General features: G+C 36.2%; 1 protein-coding gene across 3 annotated transcripts; it reads left to right on the top strand.

The window, feature by feature from the left end:
• The first annotated feature begins 1,152 nt into the window (after nt 1–1,152).
• Nucleotides 1,153–27,465, top strand: LOC148301004 (uncharacterized). 3 transcript variants are annotated; one of them, XM_088273937.1, is made up of 20 exons: nt 1,153–1,542; nt 3,550–3,645; nt 4,286–5,881; nt 7,530–7,694; nt 9,023–9,109; nt 10,690–10,893; nt 13,060–13,146; nt 14,068–14,298; nt 14,774–14,866; nt 15,663–15,926; nt 16,740–17,669; nt 18,093–18,263; nt 18,813–18,915; nt 19,210–19,326; nt 19,643–19,738; nt 21,029–21,199; nt 22,056–22,215; nt 24,810–24,991; nt 26,017–26,206; nt 26,977–27,465. In XM_088273937.1, the coding sequence occupies exons 2-20, from the start codon at nt 3,555–3,557 to the stop codon at nt 27,124–27,126; spliced, it is 5,088 nt and encodes a 1,695-aa protein (XP_088130063.1). In that variant the 5' UTR covers nt 1,153–1,542; nt 3,550–3,554; the 3' UTR covers nt 27,127–27,465. The 3 variants fall into 3 exon arrangements, with proteins under 3 accessions (XP_088130063.1, XP_088130066.1, XP_088130064.1); XM_088273940.1 differs by having other exon boundaries at nt 7,530–7,595; XM_088273938.1 differs by having other exon boundaries at nt 1,183–1,538.

Consider the following 27,465-nt stretch of genomic DNA (forward strand, 5'->3'; position numbering starts at 1 on the left):
GTGAAAATTAGCATTAAACAATAAATAAAACCATAAACAAAATACTGAAAGGATTTTTTTCTGGATAGGGACCCCTAATCACCTAGCGGTATGAAATATACTTTACGACCTATTCTCATACCTATCAAATATACATATTTAAAAAAATAAATAAACAAAGTCGATCTATTTCGGAAGAGTACGACTACTATTTTATTTATTTATTTAAACTTCATGTACAGAAAATTAATAAGTACATTGGCGGGCTTATTGCTAAAAAGCAAATATCTTCCAACCAACCAAAAACAGACTAGTGATATTGAACAAAACGTTTGATACCATATATGCAGTGAGAGGGTATATAGTACTTGAACATTAAAAAAAACATAAATTACAAATTAACATATAAAAGACATAAATTAAACAGGGAGTTCAAGGAAGGAGGTAGAGGGAAAAACTAAGGGAGGAGGATTGATGGACAGTTAGGATTGTAATGATAAATAGTAATGTCTACTACTGTTACTACTTGGCCGACCTTATTTTCGAAGAAGTATGGCCCGATGACGCCGCCAGCCCATAAAACGCACCAAACAGTCACTCTTTGTGGATGCATCGGCTTTTCAACAATTACTTGTGGATTCTCACTTGCGCAAATGCGGCAATTACGCTTGTTATCGAAAAATAATGCTGACAAAAAAATAATCACGAAGTGCACAAAATGCATTTTGAATTTGAACGTCCATTTTCATGAGACGCTTCCTCTCCATGGTTGAATTTAAAGACTAACTAATTTATATACATAGTTGAATTTATCAAACACTGAAACAAAGAAATCTCAAATAAAGTTGGGCAAAAAACTTAATATTAACTTCGTAGGTTATGTATGGTTGGTTTATTTTGTAAATTAAAAGCATTGATAAGTTTGTGATATGGTAATAACACACTCTCCTTATCATCCATTGTGTACTTTGTGTAATACCTCTTATAAACATATGATTATTGTCTAATTCTATAGCTCGGCTGTCCAAATTTCAAACACAGTAAGGGACATTTTTTTGTAGTAGGTTTTTTTTGCATTTATGGACTAAGTAGACTCTACTTAGTCCAAAAATAGAAAAAAAAAACTACTATAAAATGTCCCTTACTGTGTTTTAAATTTGGACAGCCGAGCTCACTGATTTCCTGATGTTGCTACTCTATTCGTCATATTATTGTCTGATGTCATTTGAAAGAAGTAAATGTCACGTTTTTAAAATATTTTAACAGTTTTTAGATGACTCTAAAAAGAATTTGTGCTAGAAAATGTGAATAAAGTGATAAAAAAGTAGTTAAATTAGTGCACCAGTATTTATTTGGTAAAATTTCAATTGTAAATGACATACTGTATTTCCATAGTAGAGTTAATTCGACACTCAGGCACAGGCTTATCACTATCATTATCAGCTGCCTGATAAATCCTCTATTAATAACAGTGATAATATGTACGCCGCAATATTATTTGTCATTTTTTCGACTTGAACTCGACATTTATCGACCACGAAGCTGAGAAAACCCAAAAAGTTGGTATGTCTGTTCAAAATTTATTATTGCTTCCTATTTGTGCCTTTTCCAAATTATTTCAAGCGTAATATTTAAAGAAAAAACTAAGTAAATTCAAAAATATTAGTTTGAAGAGAGTATCTTAAACACGCGAAATAATATTCTCGTGTAATTGAAATGGGTGGGGCGTAATGAGCATTTCAGAAAGTTCATATTGATATTTCAATATACCTCAATGTAGATGAAGAACTTTATTTTGAGACAAATGTTACATCAAAAGTTAAGTGGCCAAATCCAAGCTTGTCCAGTTTTCAACAGTTAAAGTGGGATTTGGTTCCACTAGATTCTGCGGGACATCATCGAGCTCAAAAGATCTTCCAGGACGAGGCTCGTCTTTTAGGTTGTAGTTCCCGGCTCGAAATTTCTGGAAGCGCCGTTGACATTGGCTCATGCTTATTGTCCAACTACTTTATGCTCCATTGATATTCATCACAGTTTTTGTTGCAATGTTACTTTTTTTGAACTCATAAAGCATAACATGCCAAATATGCTTATTTGTCACTTCCATTATAACTGGAAATGCAAAAAATAACCCGATATATCGAACTACACTCTTCAAAACTTACACTAAGAACGAGAACAACGTTATATATAATAATATATAAATAAATATAAATATATATATATATATATATATATATATATATATATATATATATATATATATATATATGTGTGTGTGTGTGTGTGTGTGTGTGCGCGTGTGTGTGTGAGTGCATCAAATATAACTGAGATGAAGCATCTATTCTTTTTATACAAAGGAGAAGATCAAAATGTCAACCAGTGCACAAAAGCATTTTTACAACTTCCTTTATATATAAATTACCAAAATTAATATAATATGGGCAGAATGGTGAACGCTACATAGTGTATTAAGTGTCCTTAAGCCAGCCTCTGCCAAATTGTGAACCCTAGAATATTGCTCCGCCGCGTGTGTGCCGCGGCACACTGGTGTACCGTGGTGATTAGTTGGGTGTGCCGCAGACAAAGGTCTAGTTATGTGAAAATAACACAATTCTTCCAAATTTGGATTGCCTGTGCTTAGTTAATTTAGGCTTACATTTCGCATTGAACATAATAACCATAATATGGTAAATATGCACCTCTGAAATTTCTTAATTTGGTAGAATAGAAAAAGTTTGCAGAACACTGCCCTAGAGTACTACATCCATCTTCTCTTTCTATTATAACAATGGATGCTTTGTCTCAGTTAAAGGCACCTGAAACACATATCTCGATGTATCATCTGTTGAAAATTCAGTGCCTGAGAAAATAAATAATGAAAAGTGGGTATTGATAAATAGGAGATATCCTTAAACAGAGAGTAAAGAGAGTGTCAAAAAATAAACCTTCACCAGTCTGACCATGTCGGTTACGGCAATACCAATTGCTGGTTAGAATGAATCATAGTTCTTATCTTAAGATAAAATGCCTTTTCTCGAGAAATTAAGAGATAAGATTAGAAATTAAGATATTTGATATATGGTATAGATAATACATATCGCTCACTCCTTTCAAGAACGTCATAAATCAAAAATCGTCAATTTTCAGTTGTGCATGTTTTCAGAATGCCCTGTTAATATATTTTTAACGTTATATTTACCCGCTACAGGGCAGAAAGTGTTGTTTTTGAATTTTGAAGAAAAGGTATTGTTCAATCGTTTTTTTTCAAATATACTAAATATTTTTCAAATGGAGAAAAAACCTTCAGCTTTTACCTAAAAAGATCTGTTGCCTGTGCAACAGGCAACAGATCTTGTAAAAACAACAACCTGTAAAAAGTTCAAAAAGTGGCTTCATATTTATTTTTCATACATTGTATTATAATATTTAACATTAAAAACGCTCTCCTGAAAAATCAAGTATTTTGATTTATGACGTTCTTGAAAGGAGTGAGCGATATATCAAAAATATCAGTTTTTCTTTTGCACACTGTGCCAATATATTTCTGATCCAATGTTTTTTTTGCAGAAAAAATGTCAAAAGAACCAAAACTTCTTTGCCAATATGGAGACAAATGTTACAGAACAAATTATGAACATTTTCTTGAAATGTTCCATCCGCACCGTAAGAATTTTATTTTATTTCAGAATTTTGTATTTTCTGTACTTATTGCTAATTTGACTCCCTTACGGAGATATTTATATACATACCAGCATACAGCAGTCGGCAATAGTATTCTTATTTTATTATTAATTTAAATGAAAGTAAAATAGTTCACATTAATTATACTTTTAACTCTTTCCGGTTCCCCAAAATTAAAAAAAAAAAAATCTAGGTAGACAGTTACATTCCAATTGGACAAAATCTTTTGTCCTCTGCTCCACATACTGTTGTAATAGATACGAGTGACAAAAATGTAAGCTCGGAATTTAAATGAATAATACTGATGATGAAAAAAATATCAAATAACATCCGACATGGGACCTACAAGCAAAAAATCAATGTGGAATGAGATTCGACATTGGACCAGTAAGGGTTAAAAGACTTAGTATACTCTACATATAAAGGAGTTTAAAAAAATGAATCTTTTCATTGATATTATTGGATATATCAATTAAATTTATCTTTTGATTAATGTAATGCGGTTATTGAAAAATTGATAATGTATTACGATGCTGATAAATCTAGTGAAAAAAAATATCTGTCTGATGAATATTCCAAATCAAAGAAAATCTGATTTATATTATTTAAATTGTTATTACAGTGCAATCCATTTTGAAAAACTATAAAGGGTATGGTCCATTTGACATTCCGAGAAGTTCAAAAAGCAATCATTTCATCGAAGATCAATTGCGTATTATATTCAATGGAGAAAATCTTAAGAAGCAGGATCCATCAATAGAGAGTTGCAGTTCTCAAGTAAAGTCTAACACCAAAAAGAGCGATGAATGTTCTAAGAAGGAGAAAACCAAGAAACGGGATGTATCAAGACAAAATGACAGTTCTGAAGCAAGTTCTCCGGAGTCAACAGGCAAAAAGAGTAATGGACGTTCTAAAAATCGGGGTTCATCAATAGAAAACTACGAGTCCGAAGTAAAGGCCACGAGCAAAAGGGGTGATGGACGTTCCAAGAATGAGAAAACTAAAAATCAGGATCCATCAATAGAGAACAATAAACCTGATGTAAAGGCTACAAGCAAAAGGGGTGAAAGAAATTCTAATGATGAGAAAACTAAAAATCCAAATCCATCAAAAGAGAATGATGGCTCTGTAGTAAAGTTTACAAGCAAAGAGGGTGATGGACATTCTAAGAAAGACAAAACTAAAAAACGGGATCCATCAACAGAGAGCGACAGTTCTGAAGGAAGTTCTCCTGAACCTTCAAACAAAAGGGGCGATGGACATTCTAAGAATAACAAAACTAAAAAACGGAATCCATCAACAGAGAGCGACAGTTCTGAAGCAAGTTCTCCTGAACCTTTAAACAAAAGAGACGATGGACATTCTAAGAAAGACAAAACTAAAATATGTGTCCCAGAGAGCGACAATTCTAAAGCAAGTTCTCAGAAGCCTTCAAACAAAAGGGGCGATGGACATTCTAAGAATAACAAAATTAAAAAACGGGATCCATCAACAGAGAGCGACAGTTCTGAAGCAAGTTCTCCTGAACCTTTAAACAAAAGAGACGATGGACATTCTAAGAAAGACAAAACTAAAATATGTGTCCCAGAGAGCGACAATTCTAAAGCAAGTTCTCAGAAGCCTTCAAACAAAAGGGGCGATGGACATTCTAAGAAAAACAAAACTAAAAAACGGGATCCATCAACAGAGAGCGACAGTTCTGAAGCAAGTTCTCCTGAACCTTTAAACAAAAGAGACGATGGACATTCTAAGAAAAACAAAACTAAAAAACGGGATCCATCAACAGAGAGTGACAGTTCTGAAACAAGGTCTCCTGAACCTTTAAACAAAAGGAGCGATGGACATTCTAAGAAAAACAAAACTAAAAAACGGGATCCATCAACAGAGAGTGACAGTTCTGAAACAAGGTCTCCTGAACCTTTAAACAAAAGGAGCGATGGACATTCTAAGAAAAACAAAACTAAAAAACGGGATCCATCAACAGAGAGTGACAGTTCTGAAACAAGGTCTCCTGAGCCTTCAAGTAAAAGGAGTGATAGATATTCCAAGAAAGACAAACCTAAAATACAGGATCCGTCAACAGAGAGCGACAGCTCTGAAGCAAGGTCTCTAGAGTCTTCAAGCACTAGGGGTGACGAACGTTCTAAGAAGGCTCATGGCAGTTTTGATATGATTTCTCCGCATTCTGAAAGAAGCAGAGGAGATGAAAATCTGACAGGTACTTACTTTTTATTTATTATCACTTAATTTAAAAAAATATATATTGAATCGATAAATCTATGAGACAAAGTAATGGAACATATAATAATAATAAAACCCTTATCCGCACCCGAATGGTGCATAGGGCACTGTGTCATATAAACGCAGTGTTATCTTGATCGTTTTTACACATGAAGGAAAGGTGATCAGCCCTCCGCTTCAGGTACCAGTCCATGGTAATATTGAATAAATATTAAAGCGAAAAAATCACTTATATTTATTTTACCCCCCTTGGGAATCGAACCCGGGACCTCCAGCGTTCTTTACCGTTGTAGCCAAGCGTGCTGACCATTACACTACGGAGGCGGACAAAAGGACATGGAACATAATAATTTCAAATTTGTCTTCTTACTAAAAGATAAAATTTTGTGTTTTTATTACTTAGGTACACAAATACTTCAATTTCATACTATTTCTGTGAGCCTTTGCGGTTCATTATTTAACTATTTTATTTTGTCGGTATCAACTTTTGGTAGAGTGGGTTCGAACCGAGAAACTCTGACTCGAGAGTCCGCGACACTAACCACGGGACCACAACCCGACACAAGGTTTGCACAAGAATGCAAAGCTGAGATTCAAACTAAGAAAGGTTTGGACATGTAAAATAAATGGGTGAAGAATTCTTTCTTAATTTCAGTTTCTTCAGTAAAACAAATTTATCCGGCGAATGTAATTTAGAAATAGGAACAGAAGAAGACCGAGGAAAACTTGGCATGATCAAGTATGTTAGCACATTGTTGTAGGCCGGTGTTTTGATCAACCTTGACCCTAATTGGTATACCTATACGGTCGTACACTAATCACAAGTAACCGCAAACTCAATTCCAATCTGTATAATGTTTTTTGCCGTCTCTCACGCTCTATCAAAATTATTTTATTTATTGTTTCGGCATTAACTTTTTGGTAAGACATGTTACAATAATTAAAGAAAACACTTTGTTTTTTACCACTTGAGTTTTATTATAGACTACATGTTTCAGAAGTTAAACTTCCATCATTCAGGTCTGTATAATAACTAAAATATAAAATATAATAGATACTAATCACTCATTTCACTCTCATAAATTAAAATTATTACACCTTGTTCCATATAAAGGCCAAATTATGAATTATCTTGAAAATTTAGAAATACAAAAAAACCTGAATTCTAATAATAATTTATTAAATAATATATTGTTTCAAAATTCTTCGCCATTGCTTTCAATTTTTCCTTTGTTTTCAAACTCCGTTACTTGAATAACCCCTTCCCCTTACTTTCCCCTCTCCTTATTTATAGAAAAATTTTATATTTTATATTTTAGTTACTATACAGACCTGAATGATGGAAGTTTAACTTCTGAAACATGTAGTCTATAATAAAACTCAAGTGGTAAAAAACAAAGTGTTTTCTTTAATTATTCTATCAAAATTAAGCGAATAGAACACTTGAAAGCATCTCTCGCTCTCCACCAACAGTATGTCAAAGACGTTTTTCAGTATTTACCGTAAACAATGGTTAAATACTAAGATACGTGAGTGTGGAAGAGGCGACAATTGTTCCGAGGAACGTCTCCTCTCTATGTACGGTATTGTATTATTATACATTTAGTGTGATGCGGTGCTTGCAGGTGAGAATGCCAGATGTGGACTAGGCAGACTGCCTAGAGAGGAAACGCCCGACGACACCAATCAAGGTATTTCTGGCACTACATTGTCCAATGCGTCGGAGCACCGCGGCCCATCCGCCACCTATTTTCAGTGGTTTCGCAGTTTTTTTCGGAAATCTAATAATCGTAATGCATTTGAATATTTTTCATTAAATACAAAACAGCTATTAATTAATTAAATACTAATATTACTAACATATTTGTAAAAAAATAAATAAGTGAAAATGACTAACCCTAAAGTAAATGCTTTAAATATGAGAACTAACCATTAACATGACTTAAAATGTTGATTAAAAAAAATCATATTGCTTCTCACAATTTTTTTTTTCCTCTCTACTTATGTATACATCGATGCATAATGCGGCTTCAGAGTTTCTTAAAAAGCTGTGCATTCCAGACCAATTAGCAGATTTATGTATCACACCAAATTAGGGTGCTGGTTAAGGGATGCAAAATCTACAGACAGATGATGCTTCAACACGCAATCCTCGTGGACAGATGATGCTTTTACACGCAATCTCACTGTCAGATGGTGTTTTAACATGCAATGTTGCAAATGCTGACAGGATATGGAGCCTTTAGAGTCTATTTAAACCGTTTCGGCCTTCGTCCTGATCCATGCTGCCCGTGTGATGGCACCACTGCTCAGTCTGTGGAACACGTACTGAGATCTTGCCCAATGTTTGAGCGAAACAGGTGGATTCTCCAAATGGAGTGTGATGCTCGCAACATCGACTCCCTGAACCCGCAGGAGATGCTAAAAAGCGGAGTCGTCTCCAAATTATACTTGGACTACCTGGAAAGTTTAGCTGTGGAGATGAAAAACTACAATGAAGGAGGATAAACGTCGGAGCCGGATAATACTTACGGAGCTCAATGCAGCGGAGTGAAGCGGCTGAACGCTGCTCTAACCTCTTTTTCTCTCCCAGATAATGCATACCCGAAAGCACCAAAGCAAAAGTGCAAGAATCCCGTACCCGTAACATGACCTTGCATATATAAGCAGGGTGCAAAAAAATGTGAGAGGGAAAAAAAAAAAAAAAAAAAAAAAACATGCAATGTTCTCGGACAGATGATGCTTTAACATGCAATCCCCGCAGACATTTAATCTTTAACTTGATGGCCATCACGCGTCACCGTGTGATAAATATTTACATTATGTAACCTACTTAGGTAATATTAAAACTAAAGACACACTTTACAAAGTTATATAAGCACAGTTAAACGAATATACGTAAGTTTAAGAAAATATAATTTGGAAATCTCCTAAAATCCAGCTTTTTAGGTAGGCAATCAACGTGTTAAGAAAACAATTTGGTTCTCTAATTTACAAAAATCACATTAAATCTTTAGACAGACCTTTTTTACATGGAAAAACAGACTCTTCTTCCTAATGTTAGAACTCAACGAAGTAAAAACAAGACAATAATATGGCACTATTATGTATGTTGCAGATGAGAGTGAACCGAGTGAGTGCAAGAAAGGAGAATCTTGTACCAGTACTGATGTGAAGCACTTCGAGGAATATTCTCACCCTCACTGTAAGTTTACTTTGTATTATACTATTATCATCTGTTATTTACTTTACTCTTTTATGCATTTATAAATAATTTATTACAAGGACCTCCAGCTGAACGTTGCACAAATAACCCTCCCTTCCCGATGTTGTGTTACCTTGTACACATGGCTTCTAATAACCATCAATATCTCTTTAAATGTTATAAATACGAGACTAACATTTCAGGTATTCTTCCGTAACATATTTACGCATTGATTAAAAAAATATTAATAATAATCAGAATTTATCGGGTACATTGGAGGTATTTAGTGTGCGGGAACCGCGACCCTATATCCGCATCTCACTCTTGCATACTTGCACTGTGCAAGTGTGAGGAGCTCATAGCTCAATGTTCTCTGGCTAGCGGCAGTAGCTTTTGGGCATCCGACAAGAGTGGACCTATGCTTGTTCCGTGAGCGTTGCCAGATGTTTTCAGCAAATAAATCAAACTAAAGTTATTGTGATTTTTTACTTCGTTTATAATTAATCAAGGGGATTAGCCATATTTTCCATATTTTTCCGATTTTAAAACCGAAAATAAACCGGGACCCGCGTTTTTATTTTAGCACCGGAAGGGAAAGGATAACCAATAATAACACACTATGCGAAAACATAAAACAATTTAGAAATACATCAAACATATAACACATTCAGTCAAAGGAACTTAGAGTAATACACAATAAAGCTCTAAAACCTGATCCCGATATCCATAAAATCATTAACCTGTTAACCGGGCGGGACGTATAAATATGTCAAGCGTTAAATATATCGGATACGGGTAGGACACATCGCTCACACCTTTCAACAACGTCATATATCAAAAATCGACAATTTTCAGTTGTGCATGTTTTCGGAATGCCCAGAAAATGTACTATATCCCAGCAAAAGCAGCATATTTTACACTTAATATTTACCCGCTACAGGGCAGAAAGTGTTTTTTTTTGCATTTTGAAAAAAAAGGGATTGTTTAATTATTTTTTAAAGATACTAAATATTTTTCAAATGGAGAAAAAACATTCAGGTTTTACCTTAAAAGATCTGTTGCACAGTAAAAAGTTCAATAAGCGGCTTGATATTTATTTTTAATACATTTTATTATATTTTTAGACTTTAAAAGTTTGTTGATATATCGCTCACTCCTTTCAACAACGTCGTACATGCTTCTTAGATATGCTCCAGATATGCTTCTTAGAGTCTTCATTTCTGACACAATAAGCGCGTTTTTCGTGACTACGGTGTCCGCTTGTTAAAAATATGAATAGAGATATATTTGTATTATTTGGAGAAATAAAATAACTTTGTTTTTTGATCCACTCACTTTTTTTATTTTAAACCAACTAGTTTCGACAACGATCTGTTGCTCTCTTCAGGGTTTGTTCAATAATTTGTTTTAAAACAAACCCTGGAGAGGGCAACAGGTTGTTGCCGAAACTAGTTGGTTTAAAAAAAAAGTGAGTGGATAAAAAAACAAAGTTATTTTATTTCTCCAAATAATATTTTATTATGATCCACAATGTAAGTGCTTTAAATATTCGAAATAAAAGATATATTTATGTTTTACAGTGAACAAAATTCTAGGCAAATATCCAGGACTGGGGTCATTCGACATTCCACCCAAACTGCAAACTAGGCCGGAGATTGAAAAACAGCTGCTCATCATATTGGACAATAGTATTAAAATTACAGAAAATAACAAGTCAATCGAAATGGAATCATCCTTCTCCGAAATGCAGTCAACCGAGAGAGGTTTGGAGGCAACCGAGCTAGGTGAGAGACAAACCAAATCAAGCAAGATACAAAGTGTGAACTGTTACTAACAAAACATATCCATGGTTATTTCATTTTTAATTAAAACCCTTATTCGCACCCCAATGGTGCATAGGGCACTGTGTCATATAAATGCAGTGTTATCTTGATCGTTTTTACACATGAAGGAAAGGTGATCAGCCCTCCGCTTCAGGTACCAGTCCATGGTAGTATTGAATAAATATTACAGTGAAAAAATCACTTATATTTATTTTACCCCCCTTGGGAATCGAACCCGGGACCTCCAGAACGGTAGCCGAGCATGCTGAGCGTTACACTACGGAGGCGCACAATATATGGTTATAGCAATATGATATTACTGCTAAAACATATAATATTATTACTGAAACCTATCCACGTTTATAGCACGATGATATCACTGCTAAAACATATTTATGATTAAAGACCTATAGTATTACATACTACTAAAACATATCCATGGTTAATATAATATTATGTACTACTAAAACATATACAAAGTTATAACTATTCATGTGTCGGGTGGTGGTCCCGTGGTTAGTTTCGGTTCGGTATCTCGGTTCGAATCCGCTCTACCACAGAAAAAGAAACTGAAATATTTGTGTAAATAATAAAAACACAAATATGTATTACTCTTTAAAAATATTTATTTTTTATTAATACTATACTAATATATAATATGCTTATCTTTATAAATAATTTTTTTAACAATAAATTACCCAAATATTTTAAGGATAAGATAGTTTTAAACAAAAATTTTCATCAACATAGTACATACTAGAAATAAGGATAAAATAAGACTCACATTTTTGAAAAACGCCCAGTCGCAAACAATGTATGAGGGTTTGAAAATGTATGATGAGATGCCTGAATGTATGAGGAATGAAAAGAGTCTGAAAGAATTTTAAAATAAATGATGTAAATTAACTAACTAACTAACTAACCGTCACGTCCGAGAGAATAGAGTGCCACACCACTCTGTCCTTGCAAACATTCTTCGCCTCTTCCACGTTCATGCATCTCCTCATACATACCCGCCGATTGTTACGACTCCTAACCTGACCACTTTCAAGTATTTGGCATACCTGATCGTGCCATGATGTAAATTATGTGTAAATAATAGTTTGTATTAAACGTAATATAAGCTAACTAAAGAAAAAAAAAATAGAAAAAACTACAAATGTAACTGTAATTTTACTACGAAACACAAAGATAGTTATATCACTATAATATACAAACTAGCAAGTTTTGAACATAGGTGCCTGAGGCGAATACTGGGTATAAAATCAGGTCAGGAATGAAGATGTAAGGAGAAGAACCCAACAGCCCCTCATACTGGAAGTCCTGAAGAGGAGAAGGTGGACATGGTTGGGACATGTCCTTAGAATGCCACCTGAGTGCATCAACCCCTCGTGTCTCTTCTTCCAACCCCGAGGATTCCGGCGCCCTTTCACCGACTATACTCGGCGGAACTTCGAGATGTCTGGGACGAAGCCAAGGAGATGGCGCGTGACAGAGTGACTTAGTTGCGTCTCGTGTTGGCCATATGCTCCACCTAGGGAGCGAACATGGAAAGAAGAAGAAGAATACAATACTACTTAAAAAAACATTAATAAAGAAATACAAATACTTTATTATTATAGTACAAAATAAAATCCCTCAAAGGCATGACGGCTGTCCAAACTTAAAACACAGTAAGGGACAATTTTTTGTGGTACGTTTTTTTTACATTTTTCCATTTAGTAGAATCTACTTAGTCCAAAAATGCCAAAAAAAACGTACTACAAAAAAAATGTCCCTTACTGTGTTTTGAGTTTGGACAGCCGATGACCTGTGGGTATACATTTTGATAGCTTATTTCTTTGTTGAATACAAAATATTAGTTCACGGGTTATCCATGGTTTAATATTTTTGTGTTTACTTTTTGGTATTGGTATTAGTTGGCCACTGTTCTCCAATGTGTTTATTCAATATTTCGTAAAAGAATGTTAAGAGAGAGGTTAGGATCATTATGTAAAAACACAGAATTCCACGTTTCATATTGTAGTGAATCAGTCAATGTTTGATAGTTCATTTAGTTTGTTTTTATTTGTTGGCTGGTGCAGTGAGTGAAGATATAATGTAGAGGTTGATTGTTGTATGTTGCAGGCGACACAGAACGTTGCGAGTGCAAGAAAGGGGAGTCTTGCACCAGTGTTAAGGTCAAACACTTCCAGAGATATTCTCACCCTCACTGTAAGCTTACCTCGTATTGTTTTTATTTACACTATTACAGAGGGTGGCCCAAACCATCAATAGAACAGCCCGGAAAACCTCTATGCTTAGAGGATCGTCTGCAGGTTGTCCTACCTGAGGCTTGGGAAGGTGAAAGATGTGAAAACATATATTTCTCTAATTTTTCAAATATTTATATCTCAACATGCAGAAGATGGAAGTCTGGTTATTTATCTGGGCTGCGGGGCTTAAGTGATCACTTAACCAGCCTATGACAGGTCACAAGCCCTGTAAATACCCAGACTTCAATATTTTTCTTCATCTATGTTGAGATGTCTGATTTGAGTTTTGAATAAACGGGATTTTGCTGTATTATTTTTGACATCACAAAATAGATGAAGATATGGAAGTCTTGGCATTTACGGGGCTTACGACCGTCATAGGCTGGTTTAAGTGATCACTTTAGACACGTGTAACATTCACCAATTCTATCCATTATTGACAACCACACTATTATTATTCTTGGAAGTTCTATTTATACATACTTAATCCAATTTTGAAACATTGTTCTTAAATCGCTAGAATTTCACTAGAGATCCTATTGGGTTGATGAAAAGAAAAGAAAGGAAAAGAAATTGAGAAGAAACTCTTTTGTTAGTATGTGAGCTTCGAATCCTGGATTATAATCACATACACTCCAGGAAATATCATTTTCATTTTTATTATTTTAGCTTATAATTTGACCAGTTAATTTATTGGGATTTTGCTACATCCCAACTTTCTAGGCTTCAATTTTTAGCGTGTGCCATTTCCGAAATGGGAGCGTGTCAACTTTTAGCTGCTTGTAATGTTCCAGGTCACGGAGGAACTCTACTAACCGGCTCCTAATCCTAGAGATGTGTGAATATGAAACTAAAAATATGAATCATTTTTGTTTTACAGTGAACAAGATTTTAGCGACATATTCGGGAAAAGGTCCGTTCAAGATTCCAAAAAAACTGAAAGATTTTCATCAAATTAATGCCCAGTTATACATCATATTGGACAATAATATTGACCCCGACTTGATCAAAAAAGAGTCATCTTCCCTCAAGATGAAGACGCAGCTATCCCGGAAAGACAGAAAGGCGACAGAAGAGGATGAAAGGAATGCCGGATCGAGCGGGTCACAAAGTATGCCCAAAATTACATTCTATTTTTATTTATTTTCATAACCTTTAATTCTTTATCATTGCTTCATCAGCACATATTTTGTACAGCCACCACACGGTGCCGGATATAGTGCACTAATGGTGTACAATAAGGCATTATGTTACATCGAGAGGGCAAGGTGCCAGTTCAGGGTGATATGAACACATTGTTTGCGGGAAACGCCTAAAAGCGTCATTAACACACTGTTGGTAGAGAGCTGGAGACTCTTTTAAGGATTCTATTTGCTTACTTTTGGTAAAAAGCGAGACGAGATTACATCACGCAGTACATTCATTTTCCATCCAAACATCCTCTAATATTCCACGTCGCATCTTACATTTTATCGTCCTCTTGCGCTTCCGTGGGAAGAGCGGCCTGCTGGATAGCAGCCTTAGCGTGGTTCATATAACATTATGTTTGTAAACCGCAAATGAAACAGCGCATTGTTACTTTACAGGAGGCGGTCAGTATGGAAAGCCGTTGTGCAAATACGGAGACAAGTGTGTGAGAAAGAATCCAGACCACTTTGTTCAGTTTTCCCATCCACATTGTAAGTTACTTTTACTAGGCGCATTGTAACAGGTATTTCTCTCTCTCTTCTTCGTGTGTCCTGCCGGGTTCCCCCAACGATGATGATCGTTTGGGAGAAACCTTATCTGTCCCGGGCAGCAGGGAACAGCTCCTCCACACCTCTCATCCCGGTCCACTCTGGAATGTTCCCAAGCCAGGAAAGCTGCCTTCTTCCAACCCCTCGGCGACCCTCAATCTTCCCTTTATGACCAGTTGTAGGATGGCATACTTTTCACCTTTCATTATGTGACATTTTTGTGAAAAATTCTCTCTGCATTTGCTTTACTCAGTACTCCAACAGTAACAGGTATTGGCTGACCAGAATTACACTTTATTTAATTATAGCCTAAACCGGATGCCCAGATGCGGAATTAAGTACTTTGGAACCTCACTTGATCCTCCATGGGACGGATAGTATTACTATGGATGATCTTAGTGGGCCATAGTTTTTTCCTGAATTATCTTTTTTATCTTTATGTTCAAAAGACATTATGTTAAATCTGTGAATAATAAAACTTTATAATGACATGATAATGGCTTCCATGACAATAATAAAATGTTATGCTAACAAGTCTTTCATGATAATAAACCATTACAATAACATGATGATGCCTTCCACGGTAATAACAAAAGGTTATAGTACCATGATAATGCCTTCCACAGTAATAACAAAAGGTTATTTATATCCGGTATTTCTAGCTAGAGTACCGAAAGCCGATATATCAGATTTTGGTAGTCAAAGGGTTAAACTAACTTTGATTTATGTTTTTTTTCAGTGGAGAACATATTGTTGGATTATATCAATGGTAAAAAATTTGAAATACCGTTATATTTGGATGAAAAACTTATTAAAATGCAGATTAAAGTGTTGATTCATCATAATATATCTCCCATGTATAAAGGCGCTTTAAATAGACAAAAGAAAGATGAATCTTCTGGACAAGGGTATTCCGCTGCTGACGTGGGAATCCAGATGACGGAAGAAAGTGACCAATCTGACTCGCCAATGCCACCTGGACCAGCCCGACCCACTCAAGGAGGTAGCCATCTCATCACAATACTCTCTTCCCTTATTACTAGTGTCCGAGAATCCACAAAGGACTTGACCAAGTTCATTCAATATACATTTTTGACATCTCAACCTAGATGAAGAAGAAAGAATATAGAAGTCTGGCCATCTACAGGGCTTACCACCGTCACACGCGTAACATTCACCAATTCTACCCATGATTGACAACCACACTACTCAACCCCTAGATAAATTGATCAAACTCGTGACACAGTTCATGTCAGTTCACTTCCGCCATCTATGTTGGGATAGGAAAAGCATTATTAGGCGAAAACTCTTTCTGTTTCTATCGTTTTGTTTTTCAATTTCTCACGAGCAATAAAATATTTGATCCCTAAACATTTATTATTTTGTTAGAATTGCTTGGAATTTTGTTATTCTAAAATAATTTTGGAATCTACAGGATGTATTTTGTTTTAGATTTATCACTTTTTAACAGTTGAAGAATTGCTATTTGAGCAGATTTGTAAAGATTGGGGACTTTGAAAGTAATGCTTTTGTTGGATAAGTTTTTTCTTTGGTTTTTTAAATAATTTGTTAAATAAAATAAAATAATTTCTGGTCAATTTTGGATAAAAAAAGTAATATTTTACTCTCTGAAATGTCAGGCGTATGCTAAAAAAAATGGTAATGGCAACAGAATTAATTTCATCTAGTTTTTTTACTGTTTTTTATTAAGTCAAAAATTGAATTTTTCAACACTATGCACACAATTGCCAAATGATCAAACTGTGGTTCCGTAGCAGTGTAGTTCAATGACCAAATAATACATAATCTGTTCCAGGTTTGGATATTTGGAAACCAGAGCCTGAGCAAAAGCAAAAATCAAATCAAGAAAATGAACCAGTACACTCCATGGGATTGTTGTCTACGGGCTATAAGACTAAAGAATTGAGTCAACAATATGTAACATACACTTTGTCAAATGGATCGAGTGTAACATATTTAAATGACACAAAACAGGGAGCGTCTAGTAGAGACCGTTCGTCAGACAATCCACCAAATGTATATAGTGGAAGGTATTCAGCAGACTTACGACCAAATGCATCTAGTCGAGGATATTCTTCAGACATGCCACCAAATTCATCAAGTGAAATATACTCGACAGGCATGCCACCAAATGCATCAAGTGAAAGATATTCGGCAGGCATGCCACCAAATGCATCAAGTGAAAGATATTCGACAGGCATGCCACCAAATGCATCAAGTGAAAGATATTTGACAGGCATGCCACCAAATGCATCAAGTGAAATATATTCGGCAGGCATGCCACCAAATGCATCAAGTGGAAGATACTCGACAGGCATGCCACCAAATGCATCAAGTGAAAGATACTCGACAGGTATGCCACCAAACGTATCGAAATATTCAGCAGACATGCCACTAAATGCATCTAGTGGAAGATATTCAGCTGACACACCACCAAATGCATCAAGATATTCGTTAGACATGCCACGAAATGCATCTAGTGAAAGATATGTAGAAGATATTGCACCAAATACATCCATTGTAAGGCATTCAACAGAAATAGAAGCGGAAAAACAAGATGATCAACAAAATCTGCAAAATGCCCCAAAGCCAATGCCTCGGAGAAATGCTCCACAAAATAGCAGGGAAGGTTTGTCGACCGTCCCTCACTCAATGAGCTGGATGAATACCACTCCTCACATTGGAAAAACACCGGAAAATCTCATTTCTTCTGGAATTTTTCCCGGTATGGAACCATAATGATTATGATAATGAACCATATATATAGGTCTAAATAGTCTGGCAAGTTGTCAAATTGTCTGAAACAAGCAGCTGACGTACCCATTTATGGACAAACTAAGCTATTATTTTCAATGATTTGATGAGAATTATAGTTGAACTTGCTAAACCGTGTCTCCAGATAGGGCTGCCAGCTACCAGTTATACACGATTATTCATAAACCATAATTTATATTGAGTTTTAAATTTTTACATGGATAAAAATATTAATTTTAAAAGTAGTATTATTATTTGAGTGATTCTCTCTTATTTTTTCATTGTGAATCTTGATGGATAATTTAGATATTGAATTTAGTGAATATAATAATTGGTGAGATAGAAACACCCTTATCTTCATAAAATGTTTTATTTTTATTTTTAATTAATTTAGGAAAAAGCGAGCGGCTGTCTGTCAATAAGGAATCACAATCGGACAGCTTTGAGATTGTGAAGTTGCCCATGGCTGACAGACATAGGAACGCCGCTCCTTACTACATGTTCTTCAACGCTGTCCCCGCTGCGCCGGAGACAGACTCTCACCCGCTGTCCGTCAAATTCCAAGGTACTCGCACCGCATCATACAAAGCCCCACCACATGTTGCCTATTCATTCACTCAAGATACGGTGTTAGCTACTCCGAGTTGAGCGAGCTTGTTGAAACAAACCGTCTGCCCATCTTGCCAAATATCTAAACACGGGCATAGCCAGTATGACCGACTTTGTCGAAATCAAACATACTCGAACATTATTTCAAACTAAACCTCACCTTTCATTTTTGACATTTAAAATACCGAGGCCTTTGCCTTACATTGAGATCCATATGCGCTATAGGGAAATGAAAAATGCAATAGCATGGGTATTTGCATTCATAAAATATAAATTACACTCTTAATGTGGATAAAGGTGCGCAAATATCCAAAATTTAAACAACGTCACAGTGGGTAGGTACCTAAGGGGTATAGATAAGATTTGTAGTAGTGGGAGGTCTTTAACAGAGTTTGTGAATAAGGTTAACATTGTGCCTTATTGGCATAATCTATTTGGTGGTTTTTACATGGAACTTTACACAGTTTTGAAATATTTTTATGAAAACAAAGTTAATCCATTTCAGATCTCTTAGACCCGAGTCTGGGACAACTTAAATCCTCACTTCAAATCAATAATACGGTTGACTTGGGATGGCTCTCGGATAACTACCTAGCCGCTGGACTCGAGTAAGTAAATAACTCATCCTTTTCTTCTCATCGCGCCGGTTGACGCTGAAGGTTCGATCATCTCAGCGATTCGTCTGCAGCCACCCTTCACAGTGAAGCCACTCTCGAGTTGTCAAGCCATCATACACGGCATCTCCCTGTGCCAGTGTTTTGTGAAGAAAACACACCTAGAAATAGCTGAAATAGTAGCTCGTAGTAAACTTTATGCTAAACCATTGTCTGGACTCGACTCGACCTGTGACGATGAAGTCTGAAGTGAACCATTCGCTGATTAATACGACCACATTGTTACAGAAATACATCACTGACAGTAATCTGTGCCAACAAAATTGATGCGCCGCAGTCTTCACATAAAAGAAAACCAAATACCGAAGCAGTTCAATTTCCCGAGTCCCGTGGAATACAGAACACGTAAGTGAATACAGAAATTACCCAATTTTCAAATTTTCTGAAGTATTAAGTCTTCTTCTTCTTTTTCTGTTTGGTATAGGCCTTGTGGCCTGTTTATAGCAGGGATTAGGGATCCATCTCTTTGGTGGTCTGCCTGGGAGCCGTCTACCTTGGGGTTGGCCAAACAGTGCAATGTGGGGGAGTCTGGATGGTTCCATTCTCCTCGCATACCATTGATTCCTTCATTGCCTTCCCCCCCTAACGACATCAAGTTTTATGGACTAAGATATGTTTTTTAATTTTGTACTATGATGTCAAATGATTGCTCTGTTGGCAGGAAAATGGCCATTCTCGTGTACAACGATGACTCGGTGAGAGTCGTCATTTCAACAGCCAACTTGTACCGCGAGGACTGGGAGAACAGAACTCAGGGGTAATTGTATTCATTTCTTCATCTTGTCCACATTATTAGTGCGCATATAAGACCGGCATATGACGATGGCTCGGTGAGAGTCGTCATTTCAACAGCCAACTTGTACCGCGAGGACTGGGAGAACAGAACTCAGGGGTAATTGTATTCATTTCTTCATCTTGTCCACATTATTAGTGCGCATATAAGACCGGCATATGACGATGGCTCGGTGAGAGTCGTCATTTCAACAGCCAACTTGTACCGCGAGGACTGGGAGAACAGAACTCAGGGGTAATTGTATTCATTTCTTCATCTTGTCCACATTATTAGTGCGCATATAAGACCGGCATATGACGATGGCTCGGTGAGAGTCGTCATTTCAACAGCCAACTTGTACCGCGAGGACTGGGAGAACAGAACTCAGGGGTAATTGTATTCATTTCTTCATCTTGTCCACATTATTAGTGCGCATATAAGACCGGCATATGACGATGGCTCGGTGAGAGTCGTCATTTCAACAGCCAACTTGTACCGCGAGGACTGGGAGAACAGAACTCAGGGGTAATTGTATTCATTTCTTCATCTTGTCCACATTATTAGTGCGCATATAAGACCGGCATATGACGATGGCTCGGTGAGCGTCGTCATTTCAACAGCCAACTTACCGCGAGGACTGGGAGAACAGAACTCAGGAAAACAGAACAAAATACTTAAGTCATTGTTAATAAAAAGTCATTGTTCAAGTGGTTGATAAAAATTCTGAGTTAAAGTTAAAGTTATCTACACGATATGTTTGACGTGCAAATCAAATGAAACATCTTTAATTAAGTTATTACGCTACAGTAAATAATTTTTGGATTTGATTAAGCTAATCAGTTTACATCTTAAGCTAATCAGTGCACAAATTCGGTTGCATATTGCATATCTTTAGCTCCTAATATATATGACAATTTCTTTTTGTAGGCCTTGAGGCCTGATTTTTAGAGGGATTAGCCTCTTGCGATGTCGATTCCCAGCTGTTGATCCATCTCTTTGGTGGTCTGCCTGGGAGTCGTCTACCTTGGGGTAGGCCGTACAGTGCAATATGGGGGAGTCTGGATGGTTCCATTCTCCATACCATTGTCTCCTTCGTTGCCTTCCCCACCTAACGACATCTTCCATCTCGCATTTTTCCCTTATCCTGGCATTCCTTATTCTATCCCGTAGACTCTTGCCAGATATGCTTCTTCTGACACTCTAAGCGCGTTTTTGGAGATTACGGTGTCCGCTCTATAATATTGTGATTTTAAATTTTGTCCTGGTGGTTTTCAGATTATGGATCAGCCCGCGCTGTCCGAAGTTACGCTCAAGCGCCTTGTCCAATAGTGGCGAGTCGCGTACTAACTTCAAGCGGACGCTGTTGGAATTTTTAATGTCCTACCAAACTTCTGCCCTCAATCTGTATATGAAGATTGTATCCCAGACTGATTTTTCCTCAATAAAGTAAGTACTACATATAAAGGAAAATAATCACGCTTTTTTGATCCGTCATTGAGGAATAGTTTTTTTTCACAATTTTGCCTCAAAGTAAAGTATGTACATATTAAATCTCAATGGCAGAATTAATCAATATACCAAGTGACAAAAAACACATCATATACTGTATTTGAGTTAACGTTTTTGCCAGTACACCCACAATATTATCATTCTTTATAGTTGGTTAGCTATTTTGAACTTTATGAACAGTGTTAAAAGAGTAACTTTTGCAATGTGAATGCATTTTTTTTTAAAACCCATCTCGAGGCCTGCAAAATATTTTTACAACAGTTAAAGCGCATGCGCAGGAAAGGCCACATTCCTGTAGGACTCGGATCCTATACCAACAGCAGCATCCATCCGTGAGTTCAGCGAGCCCTGAACAGACTCTGGATACGTGGCTCTCTCTGGGCTAATGCGATGGATTATACCGGGCTTGTCACAGATAGGAGAGAGGATGATGCGTTCAGGGAAGGGTGGCCTCGGTAGGATGGTGAACGCGACAAAACTAAAATGCGCACATTTCTATAGCTACATATTTTTATTTATTGTAAGTGCAGACAGTTGGTAGAATTCCATATTGAATTGTTGGGTAATATATCCAAAATTAAACAAGGTTTATTGGATTGAATTCTACATTTATTTATGTATATGTTAATACGTGACGCGTTTCGACTCGGCATGAGTGTTTGATAATATCTTAATAAGACGAAACTCGTCACATATTAACATATATGGTACATAAATAAATGTAGAATTCAATCCAATAAACCTTGTTTAATTTTGGATATATTACCCAACAATTTACTTATTTTTGTTTCAGTGTATTTTTGATATCATCGAGTCCCGGCAAATGTAAAGAAAACAGCGGTATCAATAACTTGGGTTATATACTAAAAGTGAACTGCCTACCCCAAGTTCCTAGCGAATGGGATTTAATTATACAACCATCTAGAATCGGAAAAGTGGGTGACTATCCTCAGGTATTCTTCACAACTCGCTCACTCCTTTCAAGAACGTCATAAATCAAAAAACTTGATTTTTCAGGAGAGCGTTTTTAAAGTTTAAAAATATAACACAATGTTTTAAAAATAAATATCAAGCCACTTATTGAACTTTTTACTGTGCAACAGATCTTATGAGGTAAAACCTGAAGGTTTTTTCTCCATTTGAAAAATATTTAGTTTATTTCAAAAAATAATTAAACATTACCTTTTCTTCAAAATGCAAAAACAACATTTTCTGCCCTGTAGCGGGTAAATATTAAGTTAAAAATATGCCTCTTTTGGTGGGATATAGTACATTTTTTGGGCAAACCGAAAACATGCATAACTGAAAATTGTCGATTTTTGATTTATGACGTTCTTGAAAGGAGTGAGCGAACTATAAAATAATCTCCAATATGTATTTTTTTTAAAAGAGAAATATTTGTGTTTTTATTATTTTCACAAATATTTCAATTTTATACTATTTCTGTGAGCCTGAGCAACTCATTATTAGAAATAGGTGTCAAATTATGGTAGAGTGGGTTTGAGCCGAGATACTCTGATTTAAGAGTCCGCGACACTAGCCACGGGACCATAACCCGAATATTATTGTTCTGAACTGCTACTCCCGCTCGCTCCTCTGCAGACTCACACGGCCACGCTATACAGGAACAACTGGGGGATTTGATGACTTTACCTTTTTAACATTTCCCTTAATTATTTTTTGACCTCTCATCAAAGATGAAAAAGAATATTGAAGTCTGGGCATTTACGGGGCTAACAACCTAGGCTAGTTAAAGTGATCACTTTATATGTGTGTAACATTCACTAACATTCTACCCATGATTGACAACCGCATTGTGGCTGTCAATTATGTAGTAGTGTAGTATCTAGTGATCAAATAAACCAGCCCATGACGGTGTAGGCTCCGTAAATGCCCAGATTTCCATATTCATCTTCATCTTTGTTGAGATGACAAAAAAAATAAATAAATAAATAAATCCCATAATTGAAGGTAATCTAGATTTGTGAACAAGTATTTGGACATACTAAAAATGTTGCTTTTTATCTAAATATCCGGCTTACTTATTATCTAAATCCATATTTTCAAATGGAAATGTGTGTTTACGGTGGATTTTATCAAAAACTAGTTGTCCCCGGCCACGCGTCACTGTGACTCGTGCCACACCAAAGAGTGAACCTGAACTTCTTGAAGATCAATTTGCATTGACGAAAACTGCTAAAGTCAAAAATTATAATAATTTATATTTATTTGCTGAAAACATTAAAAAACTATCTGGCAACATTCACGGAACAAGGATAAGTCCACTTTTGTCGGAAGCCCAAAAGCTTATGACCGCTAGCAAGAGAACATTGAGCTTTGAGCTGATCCTCACGCATGCACAGTTCAAGTGTGCAAGAGAAAGATGCGAATATAGTGTTGCGGTTCCCGCACACTCTTCACGCGCTATTTATAAGCGAATTTGATTCCAATATTCAAAAAATACCTCCGATGTACCCGATAAATTCTGATTATTATTAATATTATTTTTTAAATCAATGTGTAAATATGTGATGGAGGAATACCTAAAATTTTGTATTTATTATATTTATAGAGATATTATGGTTATTAGAAGCAATGTGTACAAGGTGCACAACACCGGGAAGGAAGGGTTAAAGCCACACCAAACAATGACACGTTTGAACTAAATCGGAACTTCTTAAAGTTTGGGCAGGGGCGTGTATTCCATATAGGCAGAAAAGCAGTGCCTATCCCTACTTACTCGCAATGCAACCAGTACCTACCCTACCTTACTAAGTAGTACCTAGCTTACCTTACTACCCACCTCTACTGCCTACCCCTAATTAATTCTCTGTGCACGCCACTGAGTTTGGGGTAATGTTAAATGTCAAGCGGACGATGGATAAATTTCATGATGCGCTATTATTGGCTAATAAATTAATATGAAAAATCACAAGACTATCGGTATCGAAATCTGTAGAGAACTAAGGGAGATATTAAGGTTTAAACTTTAGATATTTGAATATAACGAAAAACCGACACCGCTATACGCCATTGGGAGTGTTATGCGACATATCCCAAAATGTCTCTATAGAGCTATAATAGTAGTAGTGTGGATCGTTTGTTTACCACTACACTACCAATTGTGTTATACTCATATGAACGGGGGGAGGGGTGGGAGGGTGGGCCATAGACATCAACAAATAGAGCCGCCAATAATTTAGCAATGCTACCAATATTAAAATAAGTTCATCGTTTCTGTGACGTTATTCATTACCAACATACGAAAACAACGTTTTTACAAAGGCGAATTTTCCAAAAGAAAATGATGTATGAAAATATTGATTATATCGGCTGTTATAAACACAAAACGAGCTTAATATAATTCTTTATATTATATTAAGCTCGTATGTTTAATTTGATATTCCGAGTATGTTTAATTTGATATTCCTCCTGTCTGAAAATTGTCCATTGGATGTGGGTAAAATGTAGGGGTTGAGGACTTGCTTGGTATTTTTTTAAATGCAGTTTGAATACGGTAATATCACATTTGTAAAATGCGTTTCAGGTATGGCTGGAAGAGTTACTAAAGAAAATGTGTACTAGTCAAGTATTGCGTCAAAATGTACGGATTATCTATCCTTCCTTCCAATCCCGGAGTAAATCACACGATGGTCCCGTCGCTAAAGGCTTCCAGCCTTCCGTATACACCTTGGACAGAAGACACGCCTGGCTCAGGAAATATCTCCAGTAAGATCAGTTTTCATTCATTCCTCGGAGTACGTAGAGTCCCGATAGAGTGGGATTGAAGCAATTTGTCAGCGGGTTATTATAACTTGTGAAAAGTTTTACATATTCTCAGGCTTGTTCTAGATAACGCCAATAATGCATTTTTAATAAGACCATCCTTGTAATGTCACCGGTCTTCAATTTCTCATTTTTTACATCCAAATATTACAAATTGTAATTTAATGACACATTGAAGGTTTGATAGTCCCAAGAATTAACAATAAATATGGGAGTCCAACACTGCGATATGTCATTCCGAACATTTTTAATTTGTTGCCGGAGGACGTTAAAGGTCAAAATAAAATATGGAACAGAGGCAAAATAAAGGAATGAGTATGATCAAGAGTTAATTCTATGAAAATTTGTAAAATGTTTTATATTCTTAATTTTTTCTCTCTTTTTTGTGTGTATATTAGGTAAAAAGGGTTAAAAACAATGAAAAATGTATGTTAAAAGAACTCCACCGACAAGACACACAAGGTGGCTTGGGTCTCTGCATTTTTTTTTTTAAAGTATGTTTAAAATTGTCCTTTAATTTGAATACAATTTAATGTATACAATTTATGTTTATAAAATAAAAAAATAACAGCCGACCGTCAAACTTAATACGAGTTAGTTTTAAGTATTTTACTGATTTTTCTTGGTGGAACTACATTTTGTATAATATTACAAACTATAGAGTTTTTTCCGCTTTTATTTGATTTGACCAGTTAAGTCATTAAAGACATCATCGGGCTGGATCAGACGTCATGGGCAGATCACCGGTCTGATGGTGTCGGTAATGATGAGACCCTTATAGAATAAACCATAAAATTGTCGTTTTATTATACTCGTATGGCATTTCTTGGACTAACAAAAGCATGAGAAGATGAAAAATTGGTAATTTCCTAAATTTTTATTTTTTTGTATCAAATTCCTTGCAGAATCCGAGCGCGGCTGTCATTCTTTTAATGTGTTTTTGATTATTCCATATTTTACGATTACAGCGAATGGAACGCCGCTGCGTTCGGCAGGCAGCGTGCGATGCCGCACATGAACAGCTACCTGCGCCTGTCCCCCGACTGCACGGAGGCGGCCTTCTTCCTGCTGACCTCGGCCCCCCTGGCTCCGGAGTCCTGGGGAGCCGCCACCATCGACTCCTTCGAAGCGGGAGTACTCTTCATACCCACATTTGTGGCAAGTACTCGAGTCTCCGTCTTTAAATTTCTAGCCATCAGCGGGTCGTTCCGGAACGCTCTATGTTTGCAGATAAGTGTTTGTGTCGGGTTGTAGTCCTGCGGTTAGTGTGGCGGACTCTTAAGTCAGAGTTTCTCGGTTCGAACCCACTCTACCACAATTCGATACCTATTACTAATAATGAGCCGCTCAGGCTCACAGAAATAGTATGAAATTGAAATATTTCTATAATTAATAAAATCAGAAATAATTCACTGTGGTCGTCAATCATGGCTGTCTCGCGGGTAGAATATGTAATCATTACCATAAGTCCAGACTTCCACATTCTTCTTCGTGTATGTTGAAAAATTAATAAAAAATTTTTTGAAGATCTAAAGCAGGTGTTTTTTCCCAGGGCATTCCGGCACCTTTTACTAGGGATATTTAAAAAAAATATTCAAAATCAATTAATACTAGAATTTATGTAATTCATCAAAAGATAAAATATGGTATTGTAATGAATATTTAAATGATATTTGAAAATGTGTTTTTTTTTAGCAAAAAGCTTGACACAAAGTGAGTCCAGGACCTTTAATATTTAAAATAAAGCCCTGGTCTAACGTATCCACACTTACTTTAATTTACCGACATTTACAGAGATGGAGCGTCTGTCGCTAAGGCATTTTAATTCTCTAATAAACCGGAAGTGAAGATAACCCTCTATCTGCCCCCTACAGTGGTAGGAGCTCCGCCTATTGTGTATGTAGATTAATGAAGATGTGCTATTCCAGGTGAACCGAAGGTACTTTTCCCTGAAGCCAGAGGACCCCGACAGATTCCCTGTCCCGTATCATCTTCCGCCAACCCCTTACTCCGGGACGGAGACTCTCGGACCGGACATTCCCAGCACGGCACACATTCCTTTATCGACTCGGCTTTGATATTAGTACTGGCCTGAAATTTACTTAAACTTATTTATTGTAACTGCAGACAGTTAGTTGGCAGAATCCCATTTTAAACTTTTGGGTTATATAACCAAAATTAAAAAGGTCATTGTATTAAATTCTACTTTTATTTACTTAAATATGATAATATTTGCAGTGCCCTATGCACCGTTGGTTGTAGATAAGGGTTTTAGTCTGTAAAATACGGTACTATTTACCTATTTGGGATAATAGTTTTAAGAGGATTGTTTTTTTTTTACATTCAGCAATATAATTGATATAATATGTACATTTATATAATCTTACATAAGGAGTCTATAAATAAAATAATTTATA

This window comes from Brachycentrus maculatus, unplaced genomic scaffold, assembly GCF_059751285.1.
Source record: "Brachycentrus maculatus isolate JH-2025_06_01 unplaced genomic scaffold, ASM5975128v1 h1tg000620l, whole genome shotgun sequence".
NCBI lineage: Eukaryota > Metazoa > Arthropoda > Insecta > Trichoptera > Brachycentridae > Brachycentrus > Brachycentrus maculatus.

Coding starts and splice junctions, on each gene's coding strand:
- LOC148301004 (XM_088273937.1), top strand. CDS start 3,555: ATGTCAAAAGAACCAAAACTTCTTTGCCAATATGGAGACAAATGTTAC. Junction 9,110..10,689: donor GGAATATTCTCACCCTCACT/GTAAGTTTACTT, acceptor TATGTTTTACAG/TGAACAAAATTCTAGGCAAA. Junction 22,216..24,809: donor AAGTGGGTGACTATCCTCAG/GTATTCTTCACA, acceptor AATGCGTTTCAG/GTATGGCTGGAAGAGTTACT.